General features: G+C 40.4%; 2 protein-coding genes across 2 annotated transcripts; both read right to left on the bottom strand.

The window, feature by feature from the left end:
* Positions 1-10,386: 10,386 nt before the first annotated feature.
* LOC103723728 (SNW/SKI-interacting protein A-like) lies at positions 10,387-13,002 on the bottom strand. Its single transcript, XM_089927640.1, has 2 exons — positions 12,826-13,002; positions 10,387-12,473 (listed from the first exon to the last, which is right to left on the bottom strand). Exon 2 carries the CDS (start codon positions 12,426-12,428, stop codon positions 10,641-10,643), a length of 1,788 nt encoding a protein of 595 aa, XP_089783766.1. The 5' UTR covers positions 12,429-12,473; positions 12,826-13,002; the 3' UTR covers positions 10,387-10,640.
* A 4,264-nt stretch (positions 13,003-17,266) lies between these two features.
* LOC103723731 (serine/threonine-protein kinase-like protein At1g28390) lies at positions 17,267-19,041 on the bottom strand. The gene has a single exon (XM_008814748.6). The coding sequence runs from the start codon at positions 18,570-18,572 to the stop codon at positions 17,526-17,528; it is 1,047 nt and encodes a 348-aa protein (XP_008812970.3). The 5' UTR covers positions 18,573-19,041; the 3' UTR covers positions 17,267-17,525.
* Positions 19,042-19,688: the final 647 nt, after the last annotated feature.

Below are 19,688 nucleotides of genomic sequence, written 5' to 3'. Positions count from 1 at the left end.
GTTGCATTCTTTCATGAACTGGTCTACTGAATAGGAGGGTAGGCAACTTTGTTAGAAATTGGAAGAATGAATTAAGGATGCGTTTGGTTCGTGACCGGAATCAGATCGGAATAGATTGGAATGAAAATTAGATGGGCCATATCCCTAATATATTTGGTTCGTGATTGGAATTGGAATTGGAATGGAATTTGAATACTAGAGAAAAAATAGAGATTGGGTTTTGGGGGATTGGCGCTGAGAGTGGCAATTTATGACCCAATCCGCCAATCCGACCCACGAACGACCCACTTGAAGTAGGTTTGGGTTTGACATAAATGTGTTTGGGTCGTAAATGATTCAACATGTCTATTAAATGAGTTGGGTTCAGGTTTAAACATTTGACTTGTTTAATCTGTTTTGATCCGTTTAATAATTGGGTGAAATTATGATCCAACCCGTTTAACCTATTTCAAAATCTACTTAACTTGTTTCTGCTTGTTTCTGACCTGCTTAACCCGATCTGCTTAACCTATTTAACATGTTTAAACCATTTAACCCGTTAAAAACTCGTTTAACCCTATTAATAAGTGGGTTATATAGGTCAAGTTGGGTTACCTGTTTAATAAAAAAAGTCAAATTTAGATTAAAAATTTTGACATGTTTAATAAACAGTTTGAATTTGGATCGATGAATTTTTAATCTAACTCGCATCCAACCCGACCTGACTTGATTGCTACTTCAAATTGGCCCATTCTTGTTCCATCCTTCCTCCTCTCAAACCAAACAGCTAAAATAGAAGTAGGAGAGGAGCGGTGGCCCGACAGTTTGATGGTTGCTGGATCTGGAGACTACATGTTTATCCGTACGTCGCACTATTCTTGTGGAAGGTAACATGGGGCTGTCTACCCACTAGGAGTGTTCTGGCGCGGCGGGGAGTGCGGATAGTTGCAGATTGTGGAGTATGTCCAGAGGTGGAGAAGTCCATCTATCATGTGCTAGTTGAGTGCCCGCGGGCCAGTCAGATCTGGAGGTGTGCGGGGCTCTCCTATGATACGGGGCAGAGGTGGTCGTCCATTGTTGAGTTCCTGCGCTTCCTGGAGGTCCCGGGGTCAGGGCCTGGGGTGGAGGAGAAAGGGACTCGTGTTGCCTACCTGGCCTACCATTCCTGGTTGGACAGGAATGCACGAGTCTTTGAGGGTCGCAGCACGCCCCCGTGGGCGGTGGTGGCCAGAGCATTACTGCATGCGAAGGAGTTCCTTAGCACTGATGTGAGTTCATCTATCGAGTTGGCCAGGGACATCTGGGGTATGCCTTCTGCTCTTGTAGCGTTCAGATATGTTTTCGTATCCTGGGTGCCCCCACCTCCTGGTTTCCTGAAGGTGAATTTTGATGGCAATAAGGCCACTGAAAGGAGAGGCGAAGGTGTAGGCTTCGTCATTCGAGATCATGATTCCATACTAGTGGCGACGGGGGACAACGGATTTTCGATTCGTCGGTGGTGTGTGTTGAGCTCCGAGCCGCCTGGGAGGGCATATTCTATGCGAGACGGACACTTAGTGCAGACCAGATTATCCTTGAGGGCGACTCGGCCACTGTGATTGACTGGATCAGGGGTCGGGGTCGTGCAGGTGAGGGCATGCTGCTGCTTCTGGACATTCGCAGACTCTTGCAGGCGTGTGACACCCATCAGGCTACACACGTCTTCAGGGAAGCGAATTGTGCAGCTGATTGGGACGTTTCCTATGCGGCTCACCATTCTGAAGGCTTTGTTTGGAGGGAGCGCGAGCATTGGCTCCAGCGTCCAATGGGTGCACCTGACTGTTGTTCTCCCAGTCCAGTTGGACTAAAAGTCACAAAAAATTTTTGGTGGGGAGCGTCGACTGAGGTCTCCCTAGTGACGGCATGTGCCACATAATAGCTTTTTAGTGAAAATCGAATTTTCTTCTTCTATTTAATTTCTTATCCCTAAAGAACACAGTGCCGGAGTCTCTTTCTGCTTTATTATTTTCAAATTTTGTTGGCCGTATCCACACCCGTAGGATGTGAGCCGCCGTTGTACCAAAAAAATAAATAAAATAGAAGTCACTTATTTCCATTTCCATTCTAGAGCCCAAACTTTTTCAACCAAACATGCTTTATGTTCAATGATTCTCTCTAGTCCATTTGGACCCTTACATACTAGACAGGAGTGGGATCAAGAGCTCAGACACAATGTTAACCATTAAGTTGTCGACAAGACTATCCCCATAAGAAGGTCCTATATGAATCGTATTATGCACCTGTTAGCATTAAAAAAGGATGGATGTGTCTTCTGTATCAGCACCCGATAATCTCATTTGTTTGGTAGAACTGCGTGTGCTTTATGATATATCTGGTTCTCGTAGCACTCGAATTTGAAGGTGCTAGCTGGGTTGCTGGTAAATTTTCAAAGTAATTCTACCATTTACTTGGGATAAAATCTTATTAAGCATGGTTAAGAATTTTTCGGATTCTATGGGCTGGCATGTCAAAATCAAATTATCTCAAATTTCAGAGATGCGAGATGAATCTAGTTCTGGATCTCTATCTTGGTTAGTAGTAAGCCAAGCAAGCTATGACTTAAAACAGGGAACCTAAGATCTTCAGCTTATGAAACATCTGTTCCCAAATCTGCAGTCCCTTCTATGGTAGTTGAAAGAATTTAAATTTATCTAAGTGAAACAAATACACACAGAGATTAAACCTAAAATTGAAAGGCAATTTCAGGTCTGGTATCATACTTAACTTTGTGCTGCTAAATCTGGCATGTGGGCTAAGGACTTTGATGCCAAGTTTGTGCAAATAATGCTTCTAAATTCAGCAAAAGATCTATGTCGCTGACTTTTTTAATTTATTCTCTTAGAGAAATTTTCTCTGAGCTTTATTTGCTGACAAGCAACCATCTAAGATATTTGAGTCGATTGATTACGAAAGAGTACCACGGCCAACATATAAAAGTTCTGTGCTTGAGTTTCAATGTCACAAGCACCAATCTCTTCAATCTTTTCAGAGAGGTAGTCAAACAAGCTGGTCAATATTTTCAATTGTTGTTATCCTATCGATCCACTGATTTCAAATCTTTTCAGATACTCTCATTGATGTCACCAGCCAATCAATGGTCAAAAGATGCCGGTAAAGCCATTATAATGGTCTCTGAACTCTACTGCACCAAATGAACTGATAATTGAGGATGTAGCTGATAAGCTTAGAATAAAGCCAATGAAACCAAGATGCTCTTTCATAGCATCTTGTGCATAAGAAATAGATTGCTAGAAAAAAAAATAAGACTCAATTTAGACCAGTTGGTCAAGATTTTTTTGAAATCAAATGCAAGGTGGGTATTCCATATTTTTCAAGAAAAAAGGTGGTGGTATTCCACCCTCTATAGGGAGAAGAACTAAAAAGCAGGACCAGAAACAAATACAGCTGAAAAAAAAAAAAAAAAAGATAGCAAGGGGCAAACACTAACTAGTGTGATTACATAAGATGAAAATTTCTTTTTCTCATGATGAGCTGTTCTTCCTGTAGAACTTCAGATAAAATTTCCCAATGATACTGAGCATTGACTACTTGTTGTGGAAGGGAGAATTTTTACCCACAACTATGAGAGACACATCCAGACAGTGAGAAAAATCGTATGACTTGATGTTTGATTTAAAAAGACACCAAAAAATTCAACATCTAGGTTCAGGATGTTCGCCACCTGAGCCATGCCTTTAGACATCATAGATGGAGGCGACTTTCCTTTCTTCTCTCTCACTCAAACATCCACCTCGCCTTTGATGCCAAAACTACTTGCTCTTATTTCCTCATCCCAATGATCTTTGCCCACATAGCCTATTTCCCTAGCCATTGCCTCTTCTCTACCTATCCACCGGCCTAGTTGTTTTCCTCCTCTGTTTCACTCTGCTTACATGTCCTTGGAGGTTTATGAGTGTGCAGCAATTTTCAAATACCACATCCCTTCCATGCAATCACCATCAATCGTCACAGCAAGCTCCAATCAAAGCCTGTTTAGCTCAAAAACTCACCGTAACTGGAAGCTTTAGACGTAGAGTAAAATGTCAAGTTTTGGCATCTTCTATGGAATCTCATCTATTCTCAGTGTAAGATACACGAGTACGCAAGCCTTAGACCAATCCAAGTCTCTCTTGCCTTTGTATTCATTACTTGAGTACGATGGCACCTCCAAGTCGCCCCATATTTGTTTTTCCACCTTTATATAGTATTTTATCTTTTGACTTAGATGGTACTATAGTATTTTATTCTTTGACTTAGATGGTAGTATGGTATTTTGTCCTTTGACTTAGATGGTAGTATGGTATTTTGTCCTTTGACTTAGATGGTAGTGCTCACGCGAGACTAGTGTGAGCTGCCAATGTATAAAAAAAAAATTGTAATGAGAGAGAGATAGACCCATTTTATAACTATTAATAATATTAGTGTTCTTGTCATTATTTTTGAGGTGCCATTATTACTAATTCTTTTTCTTGTTCACTTTTTTTTTAACATATACTTATTTACAAATTCTACTTGATGGAAAAAATATTTAGACACTTCAACCTCAAACCGGACCTTGACCTTGAATAAAAACCGAGATGAGCGACTTCAACCCTAGCCGACGAGCCGGCTAACCGAGGAGACAATCGATATGTACCGATAAGGACTGACAGTTCTGGCAACTGGCATCTGCATTTGGCACGCGGTCAGTACGCCGCCTATGCGAAATAATGTCTAGGACGTAAACATATGATTGGTCGTTGCTTGGCGACCGGTGCGCATCACATCAACCTAGGTAAATGATAAAATAGACTTTCCTATATAAAGGGGTGGTCCAAGGGGGCTCAAGTATGCAATATCATTCATAGAGAATTCGACTCTACTGAAAGCTTTTCTTTCTATATTGTTGTTTCTCTATTCTAATTTACACATCGGAAGGTTTTCACCGGAAACTCTCCAGCAAATAGACTTTTTGCATGCCATCCCCACACCTCGGCTAGTCGGTTCAACTCGATTCCTGCTAACTTTAGGGTCATCTGAGCTAGGCTCCGATCTCAATTCAGATTCAACAGCAATACTGCTAATAATTAATCTTCAATCATCTGTTTCTATTCCACAAACTCCTTCATAGGACCAATTCCATAGGAGTCTTCAGTTTCTAGAAGAGTTTCCGTTGAAGAAGAGTATTTTTTCAAGTAAAGTTTAAACATTGCTAACGATGCAATATTTACATCCAAACTCATTCTCTTCCATTATTGACTCTAGTTTCAAGCGTACACAGATTGAGCATAATTAAGCAGATAACAATTGCAAAACATTAATGGGGCACACCTTTATATCATGTATCAACAAGACCTCTTATGTGAATGACATGAAAGTTGGATCAAGAAATATGACTCCACCTCGTGTAGACCAAGAATATTAACAGAATGTTATGCTGTTAAGCGAACGTGGAAGCCATATTCTCTAAGTTTCTGTCATATCCTAGCTAATTCCAACCATTTATGTAAGCTACGTTAGACTAAACTGGTTGGAAATCAATCAAATAGTATAAAAAATACAAATATGCAAGATATACAAAGATATGAAACAATCGAATTCCCTTTACGCATTTTTTGTGCTTTGGATATCATGGAAGCAAATATAATGATATGCCTTTTGGCAATAGTTCATGATTTATAATTATTTTTGGGTTATACCTATATGTCAATTTTATTAGACATATAGGTAATTTACCTCATCTCCAAGCAAAAGGCGAATTGATAATTTTACCAATTCACCCTAGGAATATGTGTAAGTGATCCAGGGAATCTTTCCAATATTAATTTACTTTTGAATCATATATTTTCTTGAGAGAGAAGGTAAAACAGATACCTCTAAGGACGTAGTATTTGTTTTCATACGCCGAGTTGCCGAATAAAGGTAATTTAAAATTATTATTTCTTGACAGAAATATCCTCACTTATATTATATTAATACTATATTAATTATATTATATAATTAATACTAACTATATTAATATCATATTAATATTTATAAATATATTAAAATATTGATTAATAAGATTTATAAATAATAATATATTTAATATATGAATATATATTAATAAATAAATCATAGGATTTATTAACAACAATATATTTACTGATGTACCAAAGCATGCTAAAGTTTATTTATAATAAGAAATGCATTTCTTAGTATATGTATAATTAATTAAAAGATATTTATTAATTTATGCAAATATATTTTAATATTTGCCAATATTCACAGCATTTATGTAAGCAGACTATAAATGGCCAACAAATTAGGGCTGAAACAAGATTGGATATTAATCGGATGTAAAAAAAAATCATATCTATATTTATTTTAAATAATTCGAATAATTAAACTTTATGATTATAAAATTAAAGATATTACTAAGTAGATAGTAAATTAAGTTAATAACATATCAAAATGCTCACATATCCAAATAGAATCAGATATTCGAATATGGATCAGGAAGTTGTCTATCAATATCCATATCCATTTTTTTAATAGATATTAGTCAGATGCTCAAATTTTCATTATATCTGAATAATTTTGGATATGAAAATATATCTGGTCTGATATTATCTTGCGCACTCTCGCTCCTACAACAAATAGACTGAGAAAAAATATTATTATTTTTTGAATTATTTATTCAAGAGAATTTGGCAATATTTTTATATAAGATTACTTCTAGCCAAATATAGTAAACTTTTTTCAATTCTATTTTTGGAGTAATTTTTCCATCAACCAAATTTTGTAAAATTTATTTTCCTCTGCAATAATTTTTTAAGATAAACGATTTTCACGAAATGTTAGATTATCCTATAATATGATATACCCCAACCAAACCAACCCTCAGGTTCTTGTAACAGGACTTACATAGTTTCTCTAATCAAAACCCGCCATCCTTAGAACTAGCTGGTCCATTTGGCAAGAAGGAAAGAAAGAAAGAAAGAAAGGACCAACAAGAGCTTCCCTCACAAAAGCCTCCAAAGAACAGCACAGCTAGCTCAGAGCATTGAGGCTCTTTGATGAATGATCTTTTTTTCTACTGTCTAAGAAGCATGCACCGGCACCATGCGCCTCCAAGCTCTCCCACGTCGATAACTGCTTGATGCCATGTCTCCATTTACATCTATTCTCTAGTGAGAACATTTTGTTACTTTTACCTTGAGCCTCTTTCTTTTTTTTTTTCTTTTTTTTTTTGGCACTAAAAACAGACATTTCATACATTACGAGTACGAATACATCCAATAAAATTGAAATACAAAATATCCCAAAGTGCTCCGAGCACCTTGAGCTCCTCTGTACGGTAATATCATCAATCTCTCTATCCTCTTCACCATCTTAATGAAGCCGGTGGAAGCTTTGATCCACTGTTACACACACACACACACACACACACACAAAAAAAAAAAAAAAAAAGGAAAACACACTTTCCACCGAGAGCATCTTCCAGCAATTGATTCGTTCTTAAACCCAATAATAATCTAAACCTATTGGGCGCAATTTATGCAATGTTGCAGCCGAATCCAACATTTTATTGCCGTAAAATTTCAATCTGCTCAAAATCTGTCTTTTGGATTATTAAAATTGATCATCCACTGTACTTCTAAAAAGTGATGAATTATCATCTAAAGAAGTATCTATTTCTGTCAGGCAGCAGTTATAAATTATGGTGAGCTATATCTCGATGGTTGTTAAATAATGATCGGTATCAGTGTAACGATCGGCTTGATAATTAAACATAAGAAGCTTGAGTAATGGTAGGATTCAGTTGGATCAAATCAACAGAAATCTATAGGTTCACATGCCCATCAGATCCAAGATTTAAACAATGAGATGTTTAATAGGTTTTACTTAACTATATTAAACAATTTTTGATCGGGTAAGTGAAAACAATTTTATGAATTTGCGTACTGTCAAGTGTTCATAAATGTCTATAGAATCCAAATTTAGAGGTCCACAATCTGAGAGGCTGAGAGACAGATCAGACCATCGGATCAACCCAAGATTTGAACAATGGGAAATCTGATTGGTCTTCTTTAACTCGATTAAATAGTTTTTGAGCAGATAAGTAAGACTGATTTTATGAATTCAAGAATTTTCCGGCGCTAAAATGGTGGCCCAAAATCTAGATTCAGAGGTCTGGAATCTATAAGGTGTAGTAACAAATCAGACCGCTGGATTCCTAAAAAACGGAACTGCTGAGGTGGTTTTCCATGATCTTTTAAGTCTATTTTATGGAAGTTGGTTAGATTGCCGGATTATGGCTGTCAAATAAACATGTGTCTCTGGTCCCTGCAAATTTGCACCTCAATTTTTTTTTTCTTGCGTTCTTCATTTGCAGATTTGATCCAATCATTAAACAGAGCTCCTGCTTAAAACCTCCATGATCACATGTTCCTAACAGAGCTTCCTCTTAGGATCATGGATCTTGTGATATAATTTCCATGGAATCAAAATAATCACAAGATTATGAGGATTTGTTCAAGAGTCCTCCTATTGAGGGAAGGACTCAAGATTATGATGATTTGTTCAACTTACGCATGCATGAGTCTGAAAATATAGTTCAAATAAAATCCATATAGGAATCAAAGTGTGAACCCTGAAGCATGAGTTCGACAATGGGATCGGCGCCATCAGATTTCATGTTTCAAATTGCCCAAAAAATGTTGACTGCATCTCCTCCATTGCCGAAATAAAACTAACATCATCTTGTTAAAATAAACACAGAATTTAAGTAGCATACCCGAAAATGTGTATGATGAAACACTCAAGAGTAATGAGAGACTCCACCATCCTCAAGAACATCCAGTGGAAAACAACTGCCGAACCAAATGCACCAACAATAGCAAACATTCTATAGCTTCTACATTACAACTAGGTAGAGAGATAATATTTGAGAATGATAATCAAGTCCAATAACAACTCGCTCACCAATTGCGATAACTTAACATTTTGAACAGAAGTGGATTGATGATGGTGAATTCAGACATGCTAGGTAATTAATTGCAGAGAAGACAGTGAGAGACATGGAGGGAAGAAAAATAACAGGAACCGGAACGAACAAGCGGGAGGGCAAATCATCCTCTTATTTCATATGACCTCGTTAGTCAACCTCTCAAATAGTTATGATGGGATACAAAGTGTAAATTCCTAACAGCTTCTCAGAAATCTTAGATGCAAATATAGCATAAAAAAGTTTTAAAGCTGATATTCAGTAACTTATATGGATTCCAAAACACTGACATGAATTTTGGGTCCATGTGTCTGGGGTTTAAGAAGAAGATTCAACTAAACACAGATTACCCAAAAGGAAGAACTTCAGAATTACTAAATCTGACGATGCTTCTTTTGACTTGATTAGACCACTACAGAAATTTTTCAGTCTGTGATTTCCTTGCTCTATCCCTTACACATTTAGACAATGTCTTCAAATTCACTCAACTGCATAAGAAAATGATGTCACCATACAATAGTGCTCCCATCAGCAATGATTCACTGCAGTTAAACTTTTAATGCCACTCTCAGGAGGATCCAATCAAGCATGATAAATCCATCTGATGGATCAATAATGCAATTTAAGGCCAGGAGAGCATGTGTAATAAATAGGAAGTGGAATCGGCTGCAGAGAATCCAAGACAGCTCAATTGAAGAACTTAAATTGGCATTCATCTTATGCACAGATTAACTCCCTCTTCAGTAAGACATATACTGTTGGCAAAAAATGGGGAGAAAAACAAATGCACTTTCTGAGAGCTCTGGGAAAAGATAAATATCAGGGATCGGTACATAGTGTGAAAACCCAGGACAGCATAATTTAAACATAGGTACATAAAAACAACCAACCTGCGAGCATTTCCAAAAGACCAGCCCAGAAAGATGTTCGATTATAAATAACATGTCAGTATCCGAATGCAGCAATAACATTTCATGGTCTCGCAGAAAAATGTGGATTCCAGCATATATTGCAGGATGTAGATAATAGACTAGAAACACAAGTAAGAACTGGGTTAATGGAAACCAAAATAGGAAATAACTGACATTAAAGCTGCTTCAAGATGCAGCAAATGAGAACGTGAGGAGGGAACCAACACAAAAGATGTTTGGAGACATGCTTCTATTTTCTAGAAAAAGAAAGGAATAAGTTAACCAAAGCTCTAGTGATCTATGGTAACGATTCTCGTGTTCAATTTAGATTTACATCTATTTCGATGGGCACTTTCTCAAAACTGTGGAAGAAGCTATATTAGTTTCCGCAAGGCTCTCTCTTCTTCTCTTACAGTAGATCAATAAAGGAAAATCTTTCTTAAGATGCTAACAAACAGAAAATCTTACTGCATAAAAACAAAAGAGAAGTTGACAGCACATGTAGTTTTCAGTCATGAACAAGTAATACATCAATTGTTCAAAGACCATGGTCTTATCAGAGAAAGCTACAACAGCTCAAACATTTAGAAGAGTTTCAACCATTCGGACATAACAACTGTAGAAAGGCTAGATGCTGTTCCAAAACAAATCATGGACCTGAGAATTGGAAGCTTACCTTCAGTATTGGAATTTTATCATAAGAATCAGGTGCTTCAGAAGTATATCCGAACCTGGTCCAGTTCTCAACGTCCTCTTTCAAATGCAATGCGAGTCCTTCCAGATCCTCCTCCCTCATAGTCATCTCTCAGTGAAGACCCTGCGCTTGCTTTCATGGTTCCTCCACCACCAATCTTTTCCATTGCCTTCTTACCCTTCTTCACCTCTGTCAAGAACTGATCCAACCCGAAGGGATCATTCTCTTCTGGCTTTTCAAATTCTACTGGTCTCTCTCTCTTGCTACCAGATGGCCTCTCAGAGGCACCGGTGAAAGCCTTGTCGGGCTTGAACCTATCAGTCTTCATAATCTTCTCCAGCTGCTCATCAGCACCTCCGTACATATCTGCATCAGCATCCTTCTTAGGCCTGTAGAGTGTAGAAAGTGTAGGCTGAGCCGTAAAAAGACCCTTATCATATATGTTGTACTGGTCATCAGTAGCAAACCCAGACTCCATTCCCTTGTCCTGGTTAAACAGCCGCTGGTCATACATAACCTCCCCAGGACGTCCAGCTCCAGTGCTCGCCATACCAAGAGCAACCTTTTCGCTAATATCTCGGTCCCTGTCTCTCGTGATCTTACTCTTCTTCCCCATTGCAGCTTCCTTAGCTTCCAACCTTCTCTCCCTCTCCCTCTCACGCCTCCGTTCCTCACGAATCTTATCACGCTGCAGCCGCTCTTCCCTGTCCTCCCTCAACTCCTTCCGCTGCTCGTGGGACTCCATTCTCATGTCATCATCAAGCATATTTCTATCTGCAGGTAGAGGGGCAGAAGGCGCTGGAGCGATGCCAGTCCTCTCCGACCGTGCCTTCTGAGCCAGCGCACGCAGCTCCTGCTCCTTTCTATCTTTCTCCTTCAGCATCAACTCCTTCTGAATCTTCGATCTCATCGCAACGGCCTCTCTAGCCTTCTGCTCTGCCACATACAAAGCTTCTGAGAGCTTCGCAAAATTATCATTGATCTGCACCTCTTGAAGACCCCTTCCATCAGCAGCCAGACGCTTGTCCAAGGGGATTGTGTAACCTTTTGGGTTCTTCCAATTCGAGATGCAAGGTGGAATCTTCCAGTCTTGCTGGTCCTTCACGGTGACTGGGCGTGGCGGGGAATGCATGACGGGCACCGGTGGGGAACCAGATGCTTTTGGGACCCTCTTGTGCTTGAACTTAGGGGGCTCAAGAGGGTCCACGGGCGTCTCAACCATCCGAATGATCCTCTCCTTCGCCCCTGAATTGAATGCTGCAGACTGCTGTGAGGGCTTGTACTTGATAAACTTCGATTCTGACGATTGGGTAGGGACATTCTTCGGCTGTGCAGCGCTCAACCTAACATTAACAATCTTCTCTAAAGCAGCCTTCGTCCGCTCAGCAGTCTCCTCAATCTCCTTCTCCAGCTCTTCTTCATGCTTCTCCTCTTCGGACACCACCTTCGGGACAAGGTCTTTATGCTGGGAGTACACAATCTTTGAGGCATTCTCGTTCTGCTTCACGATTGCATCGAATGCGACATTTCCCTGGGAATCAACGGTGAGGGGAAGGATCTTGGAGCCAGGCTTCTCATCCTTCCTGCCCATGCCAAGTGGGTACTGGGCGACATGGACCTCAGGAAAGGCACCCCCATCGCCGAAGTCCTCCGGTTTCCGGGGGACGAAGCCAGAGCGCTTCCCATAGGGCGGGACCGGAGTAGGCTTGACAGCGGAGGACCGGGAGGCGTCCGAGGAGGAGCTGTACCTATCCTTGAACCAAGAGTCCTTCGAGTGGTCATAGAAGGAGGCGCCGGTAGATTTTGCCGGGGGAAGGAGTTCCTTGAGAGCCGCCATGAGGAGGATTGGATCTCAGGATAAAATAACCCAATTCCCTGATATCTGAGGAGTGGAAATAGCCACAGAAATAGATCAATTTCTCACCAAAAAAAATCAACCATCATAAAAAAAAAGGGGGTCAGAAGAAATCTCAACATACAAACAAAAAACCCTAATTCTGGAAGAATGTTTCCCGTCAAAAGAAAATCGAACAAACTGGATAATTATCAAACAAATTAACAAAAGAAAACAATATCTCCATCTAAAACATCGAAGACAAACGTAAAAAACGAGTTTTTTTTCCAAATTTCCCAAAAGAAGAACCACAGAACAGGGGATCGTGTAGAACAATGAAATTAATTGCAAAATCCACGAAAAGAAACAGAAGAAAAACCATGGGGCGGAGTCTACAAACCTCGAATCGGAGAAAGACTCTGAAATCCGTCTAAGATCCCGCTGATGCTGCTCGAATTGAAAAGAGGAGGAGGACCGAAGCTAGGGCTGAGGTTAGAGTCCGGCTTTAGAGGCGTGTCGGGAATAGAGAGTTGGGGGCGAATCGAGTCGTCCACCGATATTTTATATAATAAGAATTAAAACAGAGAACGATAAAACCACTCAACTTTTTTAATATTTACTCGATTTACCGGCAATAGCGGGTTGCCAACCAGCATTCAGCTTCTCTTCAACCCGGTCACTGGCTGTTTAGTTCGTTAAAGGGAGTCATTTTATCATACCCCAGAAATTGCCGCCGACTTGCTAAGTTGCTAGTGCGCATCTGGAACGAGGTTTTGTCAAACTTTGTGTGCGCTCTAACCCTATTTTGCAAGATTTTGGAAAAACAGGAAGTATTTTTTGGCCTCCAAATAATATTTTTAAATAATATAGTAACATTCCATAAAAATTTTGAGAAGTTTTTTTAAATTTTACCATAAAATTCTTTTATACTCTAAAAATATTTTTATATTATATTTTACTTTACAAGGCTATATATCGTCCTTGCTTGTTATCTTGTCGTATCAAAAATAATTTCTAAATTTTGTCATCCAACGCAAATTAAAATTACACATTATTTTAAAAATATAATCATCAAATAGTAAACAATTTTTTTAAAAAAATTTACTCCTTAAAACCCTACTTCTAAAAACTTCCAAAACTATAGTAATTCTAAGCAGGATCTTAGTAGTGTTGGTTGGGCCAGCTTAGTTGTTGTTCCAATCAAATCTAAATTATGAGTTGGGCTTAAGTGAAAACAACTCAAATTTCACCATAATCAAAATATGATATAGTGGAAGCCCTGTTCCTGCATTTCCTATTATATCTTTAGACATGTTGGATCTTGGCATGCATATTATTCACAAAATTTATTAAGAAAAGGGGCATACAATAGATGAGTAACTATGCCATCATCAATTGGTATTTCAAACAACTTCAATCAAGTTCATTGTCTATTATTTTTTTTTTCCTTGACTTGTATTTAGTTAACTTCTGAATTCTCCAAAGAGAAGCACTAAGCCCACTTTGTGTAACCCGGCTAAATCATTTATACGTTCTATCAAAGCTTATGCTAATCGAATGTACAAATATAGCATGCTACTCATGCCAAGCAACCATATTTTGTATTTCATGGAGACGATGTTGTATAATTTTTTTGTTGATTCTTATCTTAAGCTTAATCAAGGCCATTTCAAGCAAGTTAAGCCTAGTTCTTGTTTCACTCAATTCCTCGTTATGTGAAACTTGAACTTCTTACAAAGTGCTAGCGTTGTCGCACAATATTTGCAAAGAGGCTACCAGATGAAAAGTTTTACCCTACCAAGCAATGTAATATCAATGATCAAATGACAAATATATTTTTGATGAAAAATCAGAGATCGATTATGAATACTTTGGTGATGTTACATGTTTTGATATAATATATACAATGAACGGGTATGAAATGCCATAGGTAGCATTTGTTGGGATGAATCATCATAAATATATAGTCATTTTTGGTAGGTAATACTATATAATAAAATTATAAAAACTTTCAAATGAGGCAAAAAATGAAAAAGGCACCACAAGCTTTTCTAAAAGATCAAGATACTACAATGATGGCTGCCATTGAAGAAGTTTGGCCGAACACAAACCCTAGATTCTGTAAACGGCATATGTGTCAAAATGTGGCTAAAAATCTAAGTCATGTGATGCAATCTTCTTCTTAGTTCAAAACTAATTTTGGTAAATGTGTTCATGACTACAAGGATGAATGCTTATCAGCATGAGATGAGAGTAGAAGGGGCAGATGAGATCATCTTGCATGGTTGATTAGAGAATAGAAGGAGCCAATAGAAAAGATTTCGAAGGTTTGAACACCTAAAGAGTGTTTGGACCAGAGTTAGGAGCCAACAAACTCAGCAACTCCACAAGATCTCTCCACTCCTCTTCCCACGACAAAGGCTTGCCCACTGCCACCATCCGCTTTCTTTTCCTTCTACTCCAAAAAATTGCCCATTGGACACATAGATAAGCTCTTATGCCTTGGAGCTGAGAAAAAGACACCCTTGACTAAAATTATCAAGCCAAATATTGTCCAAAATTTGATAGCCTTCGCTTCTCCAGGCTCTGCACCACAAAGGATCAAAGGCTTTAATCCCTCCGTAATGGAGAAAGAGTGATCATCGATCTCTTACTTTGGGTCCAAACTTCCTTTGCTTATTATAGGAGTTTCTCACAAGTCCTCCAAGAGCGCTGTCCTCCATGTAAAATCTCCAGCACGAGTTAATAAGACCAAGTTCAAATCCTCCAGATTTCCTACTCTTAACCAGGTTTTGCTCTTCGATCTACACAAGACTTCCTAAGCAAGCAAGCTATTACAGTTGTCAGAATCATAATCAATCTCGCATATTATAGTATATATAATATTGGATATCACAACTATCACATATTGCATACACAATTTGGGTATATCAGCTCAGATCAATCTTCAAAGATCATGGGATCTGATTGTCATATTCAAATTTAGTATTGTACCAAATTATAGAATTTTGCTATTGTATTATACTCTATCCGGTTCCTAATATCTTTTTTATTATTATGAGATTTTATTGTTTTATTATACTATATCCGGAGGCTCAACTTGTATATAAAGCACACCAGTGTCACAGAACAAACAATTCAAATTTTATTTCCAATACAAATTTATCACAATCAATTAAAACTTGATATGCTTGCTCTGCTTTTCTAGAGAAAACCATATCAAATTTTATCAATTCTTTGAACACCTAGCAAACCACGAAACTTGACCCAATTTATGCAAGAAAATCAAAATGCAAGTTTATTCATGGCATGCCTAGCCGTGGAGAAAGCATGACACTTGGCTATAGGTTGTCCTAGCATTGAACACTAAGTGTTATTTGATACAATCCTGACAACCAAATTGTTTGGGGTGCTAAGCAATAACCTGCAAATGACATTTTTTTTTATTTTGGAAAATAAATCGACACTTAGGCATTAATAGATGGTTTTTTATTTTTTATTTTTTTGCGTAAAAAGTAGTTATGGATGCTCAATAGGGGCAATGGCAATCCTCTATGTTTTGTTGAGTTTTAGACTAATAATATATTTAAGCGTAATTGGATAGCAGATTTGACCTGATCAAAAAGAAAGGAAATAAATTCATCCTGTTTTGTCAAATTTTCTATCTCATATGTACCTAAAAGAAGAAATTAATAGATTTCAAAAAACCAAACACACATACACACACGCACATTTCAAAAGAAAAATTGGGGGCATGTTACTTGCTTGGCTCTTAAAGATTGTATTTTGCACACACATACACCAACCTATACCATCTTCTATAGTAGTTTCGATCTATTACCATGGATTTTTCATGATGGATTTGCAATAGTTTCTTTTACTGAAAAATTTACGTACAAAAAGTTGTTAATTCACCATAAACTATAATTTTATAGTGATATTAGATATCAAGATCCAAGTTCCCTAGAAAACATTGGTATTTCATTTTTTTATAAAAGATTAAGATGATAACCTCATTTTGGGTTTAGGTGGGATCGAAGGGCATATTCTCTATGGTGTATTCATGTTCTCTATTTTTGAGAACCCTTCATGGATGATCCAAAGATGCACCATTATGTCGCAGATGTAATTTTTTTTTATTTGGTACAACGGCTGCTCACACAACTCTAGTGTGAGTATAGCCATAAAAGTCTAGAGAGAGGATGTGACACAAAAGTAGGGAGTAGCTATATAACAGGTCTATAGGACTTCTTTTGAGTATTGAGCAATAAAGAAAACGACCCAGTCCGTAATTCTGTTCATCTTTCAAAACACATGCACGGCTTGAAAAGAACCGCAACCTTTTACTATTCTGCAAATATCACTGAGGGTGTATGTCCCTTGTAGATCCTCATTCAAAATCCATTCAACAACCGTGGCTGAATATCCTTCAAAAGAGACGTAATTTGTCTCTAGTACCCATCTGGCCATCTTGCATTGGTGATGTCGTTTCATGCTGCTCTGAATTCCGCTTCTGTAGCTATCATGCAGATGCAATTTTCCCCCTGGTTCCCTTTCCCAATTTTACGATGGACATGATGTTCTTAAAGAATAAGATAGACGGCCACCCTGTTTCAAAAACTTTAAGCAAGAGCCTTCAGGATGGCAGATAAACAAGTCTGACCAATCCTTATCCGGGTGTGATGAAATCCGACGTGGGACCCGAGAAAAATCGGGTAGTCGGTGGTTTCCGGTCCCTTGTCTCCTTGGTGGGTCCAACCACTGCCAAAGTGAAACCCACGATACATCCATTACGGCATTACCATTCAGGATAACTAATCCTCACATATCCCAGATTATCATATACAAACTCTCGACAGCCAATTCATCACGTTACGCATACGCAAAAGAAAATGACAGCATAAAATAATAAATATATCATCTAACCCTCAGTTGATCCTCTGTCTCAGTTCAAACAGCGATACATTCTCTTGCGACGCGTGACAGCGTGGGGGCGATTATCAGCAACAGATATTGACACGCTGGAAGAAGTAACTGTTTGCTGTTTGAAGTGGCACAGCGCTGATGTAAGAGTGGCACAATTAAACGATTTATATCGTATTAAACAAAAGGAGAGCGGCAGGCGCACGGCTGAGTCGCCGCGACGTCGGACACTTTCCCATTTCTCGCACGACCGAGCACCCATCTCACCAACCGCCGCCACGCTGGCGGCGGCTTCGATCGGACCCTCCGCTCCGCCTCCCGGAGGCACTCCAACACCTCCTCCATGGATGGCCTTTCCTCTGGCGCTGGCGCTATGCATCTCGTTGCCAGCACTGCTACGTCTCTCGCTGCTTCCTCCTCGAGGCCCTCCGCTGGCCGCGCCCGCGGATCCCACAGCTCCGCGAAACGCCCCGCCAGGACGAGCGGCGCCGCCCAGTCCTCCAGAGACGGCGGGCTGTACTCGACGTCGATGGCGCGGCGGCCGGTGAGGATCTCGAGGAGGACGACGCCGAAGCTATAGACGTCGGTGGCGGTGGAGAGATCGGTGGGGCGGAGGTAGGAGGGGTCGAGGTAGCCGATGGTGCCGGCAGGGGGAAGAGCTTGGGGGGGCGGGAGGCGGATGGCGAGGCTGAAGTCGGCGAGGCGGGCGCGGCCGTTGGCGTCGAGAAGGAGGTTGGAGGGCTTGACGTCGCGGTGGGCGACAGGGGGTTGGAGGGCGTGGAGGGCGGCAAGAGACGCGGCGGCGTGGAGGGCGAGGCGGAGGCGGCGGGGCCAGGGGGGAGTGGAGCGGAGGGGGTGGTGGAGGAGGTCGTGGAGGGAGCCGAGGGGCATGAGGTCGACAACGGCGATGCGTGGGGTGGGGCCGGCGGCGGGGGTGGCGCCGAGGAGGTTGACGAGGAGGGGGGAGCGGGGAAGGGAGGAGAGGAGGGCGATCTCGGCGTCGAAGGTGGAGTAGTCATCGTCGGAGGGGACCTTGGCGGCGGCGAGGAGGCGGCCACCGTCGAGGGAGGCGAGGAAGACGGAGCCGTGGCTGCCGCGGCCGAGGAGGGAGGAGGGGGAGAAACCGGCGGTGGCGGTTTCCAGCTCCTCGTGCCGGAATATTCGGAGCTTGTTCGAGGTGGTCGCTGGAGCTGTGGTGTCCTTGCCGCAGGAGAAGAGACCCATGAGAGAGAGAGAGAGAGAGAGAGAGAGAGGAGGAGGAGGAGGTGGGGGTTAGTTGGGTTTTGAGTTGTTGAGAGCTGAAGTAATCTGAGGCTTGGTGGAGAGAGATTTGGTTTGAGTTTATAATGAAGGGATGTTTTCCCCAAGATTGAAGGCAGGGAATGCGCGACCGACGAGGAAGTTGGAGTATTACCAGAACCCAACCAAGTGGAGGAATGGGTAGAGACCGGCATTTTCTATGAGAAATATATATATTGCTGTATGGGAGACAGATCGTGACTCGTGAGTTGGTGCATGTGCTTGCTTGCTGGTATTCCGGGCCCTCTATATCACAACCACCCTCACACCAACACCAAAATATAGGATTAATGTCTAAGTAATCTTTCCATCAGAAAAAAAAAATTATTAAAGGTGTAATAAATCTTTAAGGTGCCAATAGTTTTGGAGCCGCTAGTTTTTGATTTGAAAGAATTGCTCATTGTATCAAAAAAAAAAAAAAAAAAAAAAATTGCTCATGAGATTTGGTTCCACGGTTGCTCTTTTTTTTGATTTTATGTGGTTTTTTTTTTGATAAATCGAAGGCTCACACACAACGGGTATGAGTACAGCCCGAAGAGTCAGACAGCAAAATACAATGCAAGGGAGATAAAACAGATACGTGGTTCTCCCTTATAAAGTCTCCAGAGTTATGACCCGCATATGATGCAACCCGATTCGCCGCACTGTTGGACTCTCTGAATACATGGGTTACCTGGAAGGCGTCGCATTCATCGAGTAGTCGACGAATATCATGGAGCAGCCACATCCCCCTGACAGCACTTCCGGGACCTTGAATCTCCTCAATCACCATCGCGGAATCCCCCTCAAAAATAATGCAATCCGCCCCCAGCATTCATCTCGCATAGGAGACACTCTTTCAGGCAGCTCTGACCTCGGTACCTGTGATAGATTGATCGAAGATCCACCGACCCCCAGCAGCCTCTCAGGTGCCCACCTCGATCCTCAAAAACTCAAGCATTCCTGTCTAGCTAACAGTGGTAAGCTAGATAAGCAACCTGAATTTTCTGCTTCATAGGTCCAGATCTCCGAAAGGGCTCATCCAAAAAAGTCAAAAAGTCC

This window comes from Phoenix dactylifera, chromosome 15 (genome assembly GCF_051530095.1).
Source record: "Phoenix dactylifera cultivar Ajwa chromosome 15, Ajwa_hap1_PhDact_Kaust_v1.1, whole genome shotgun sequence".
Taxonomy (NCBI): Eukaryota; Viridiplantae; Streptophyta; class Magnoliopsida; order Arecales; family Arecaceae; genus Phoenix; species Phoenix dactylifera.
The sequence above is the reverse complement of the archived record's forward strand: the minus strand, read 5'-3'. Positions and strand labels throughout refer to the sequence as shown.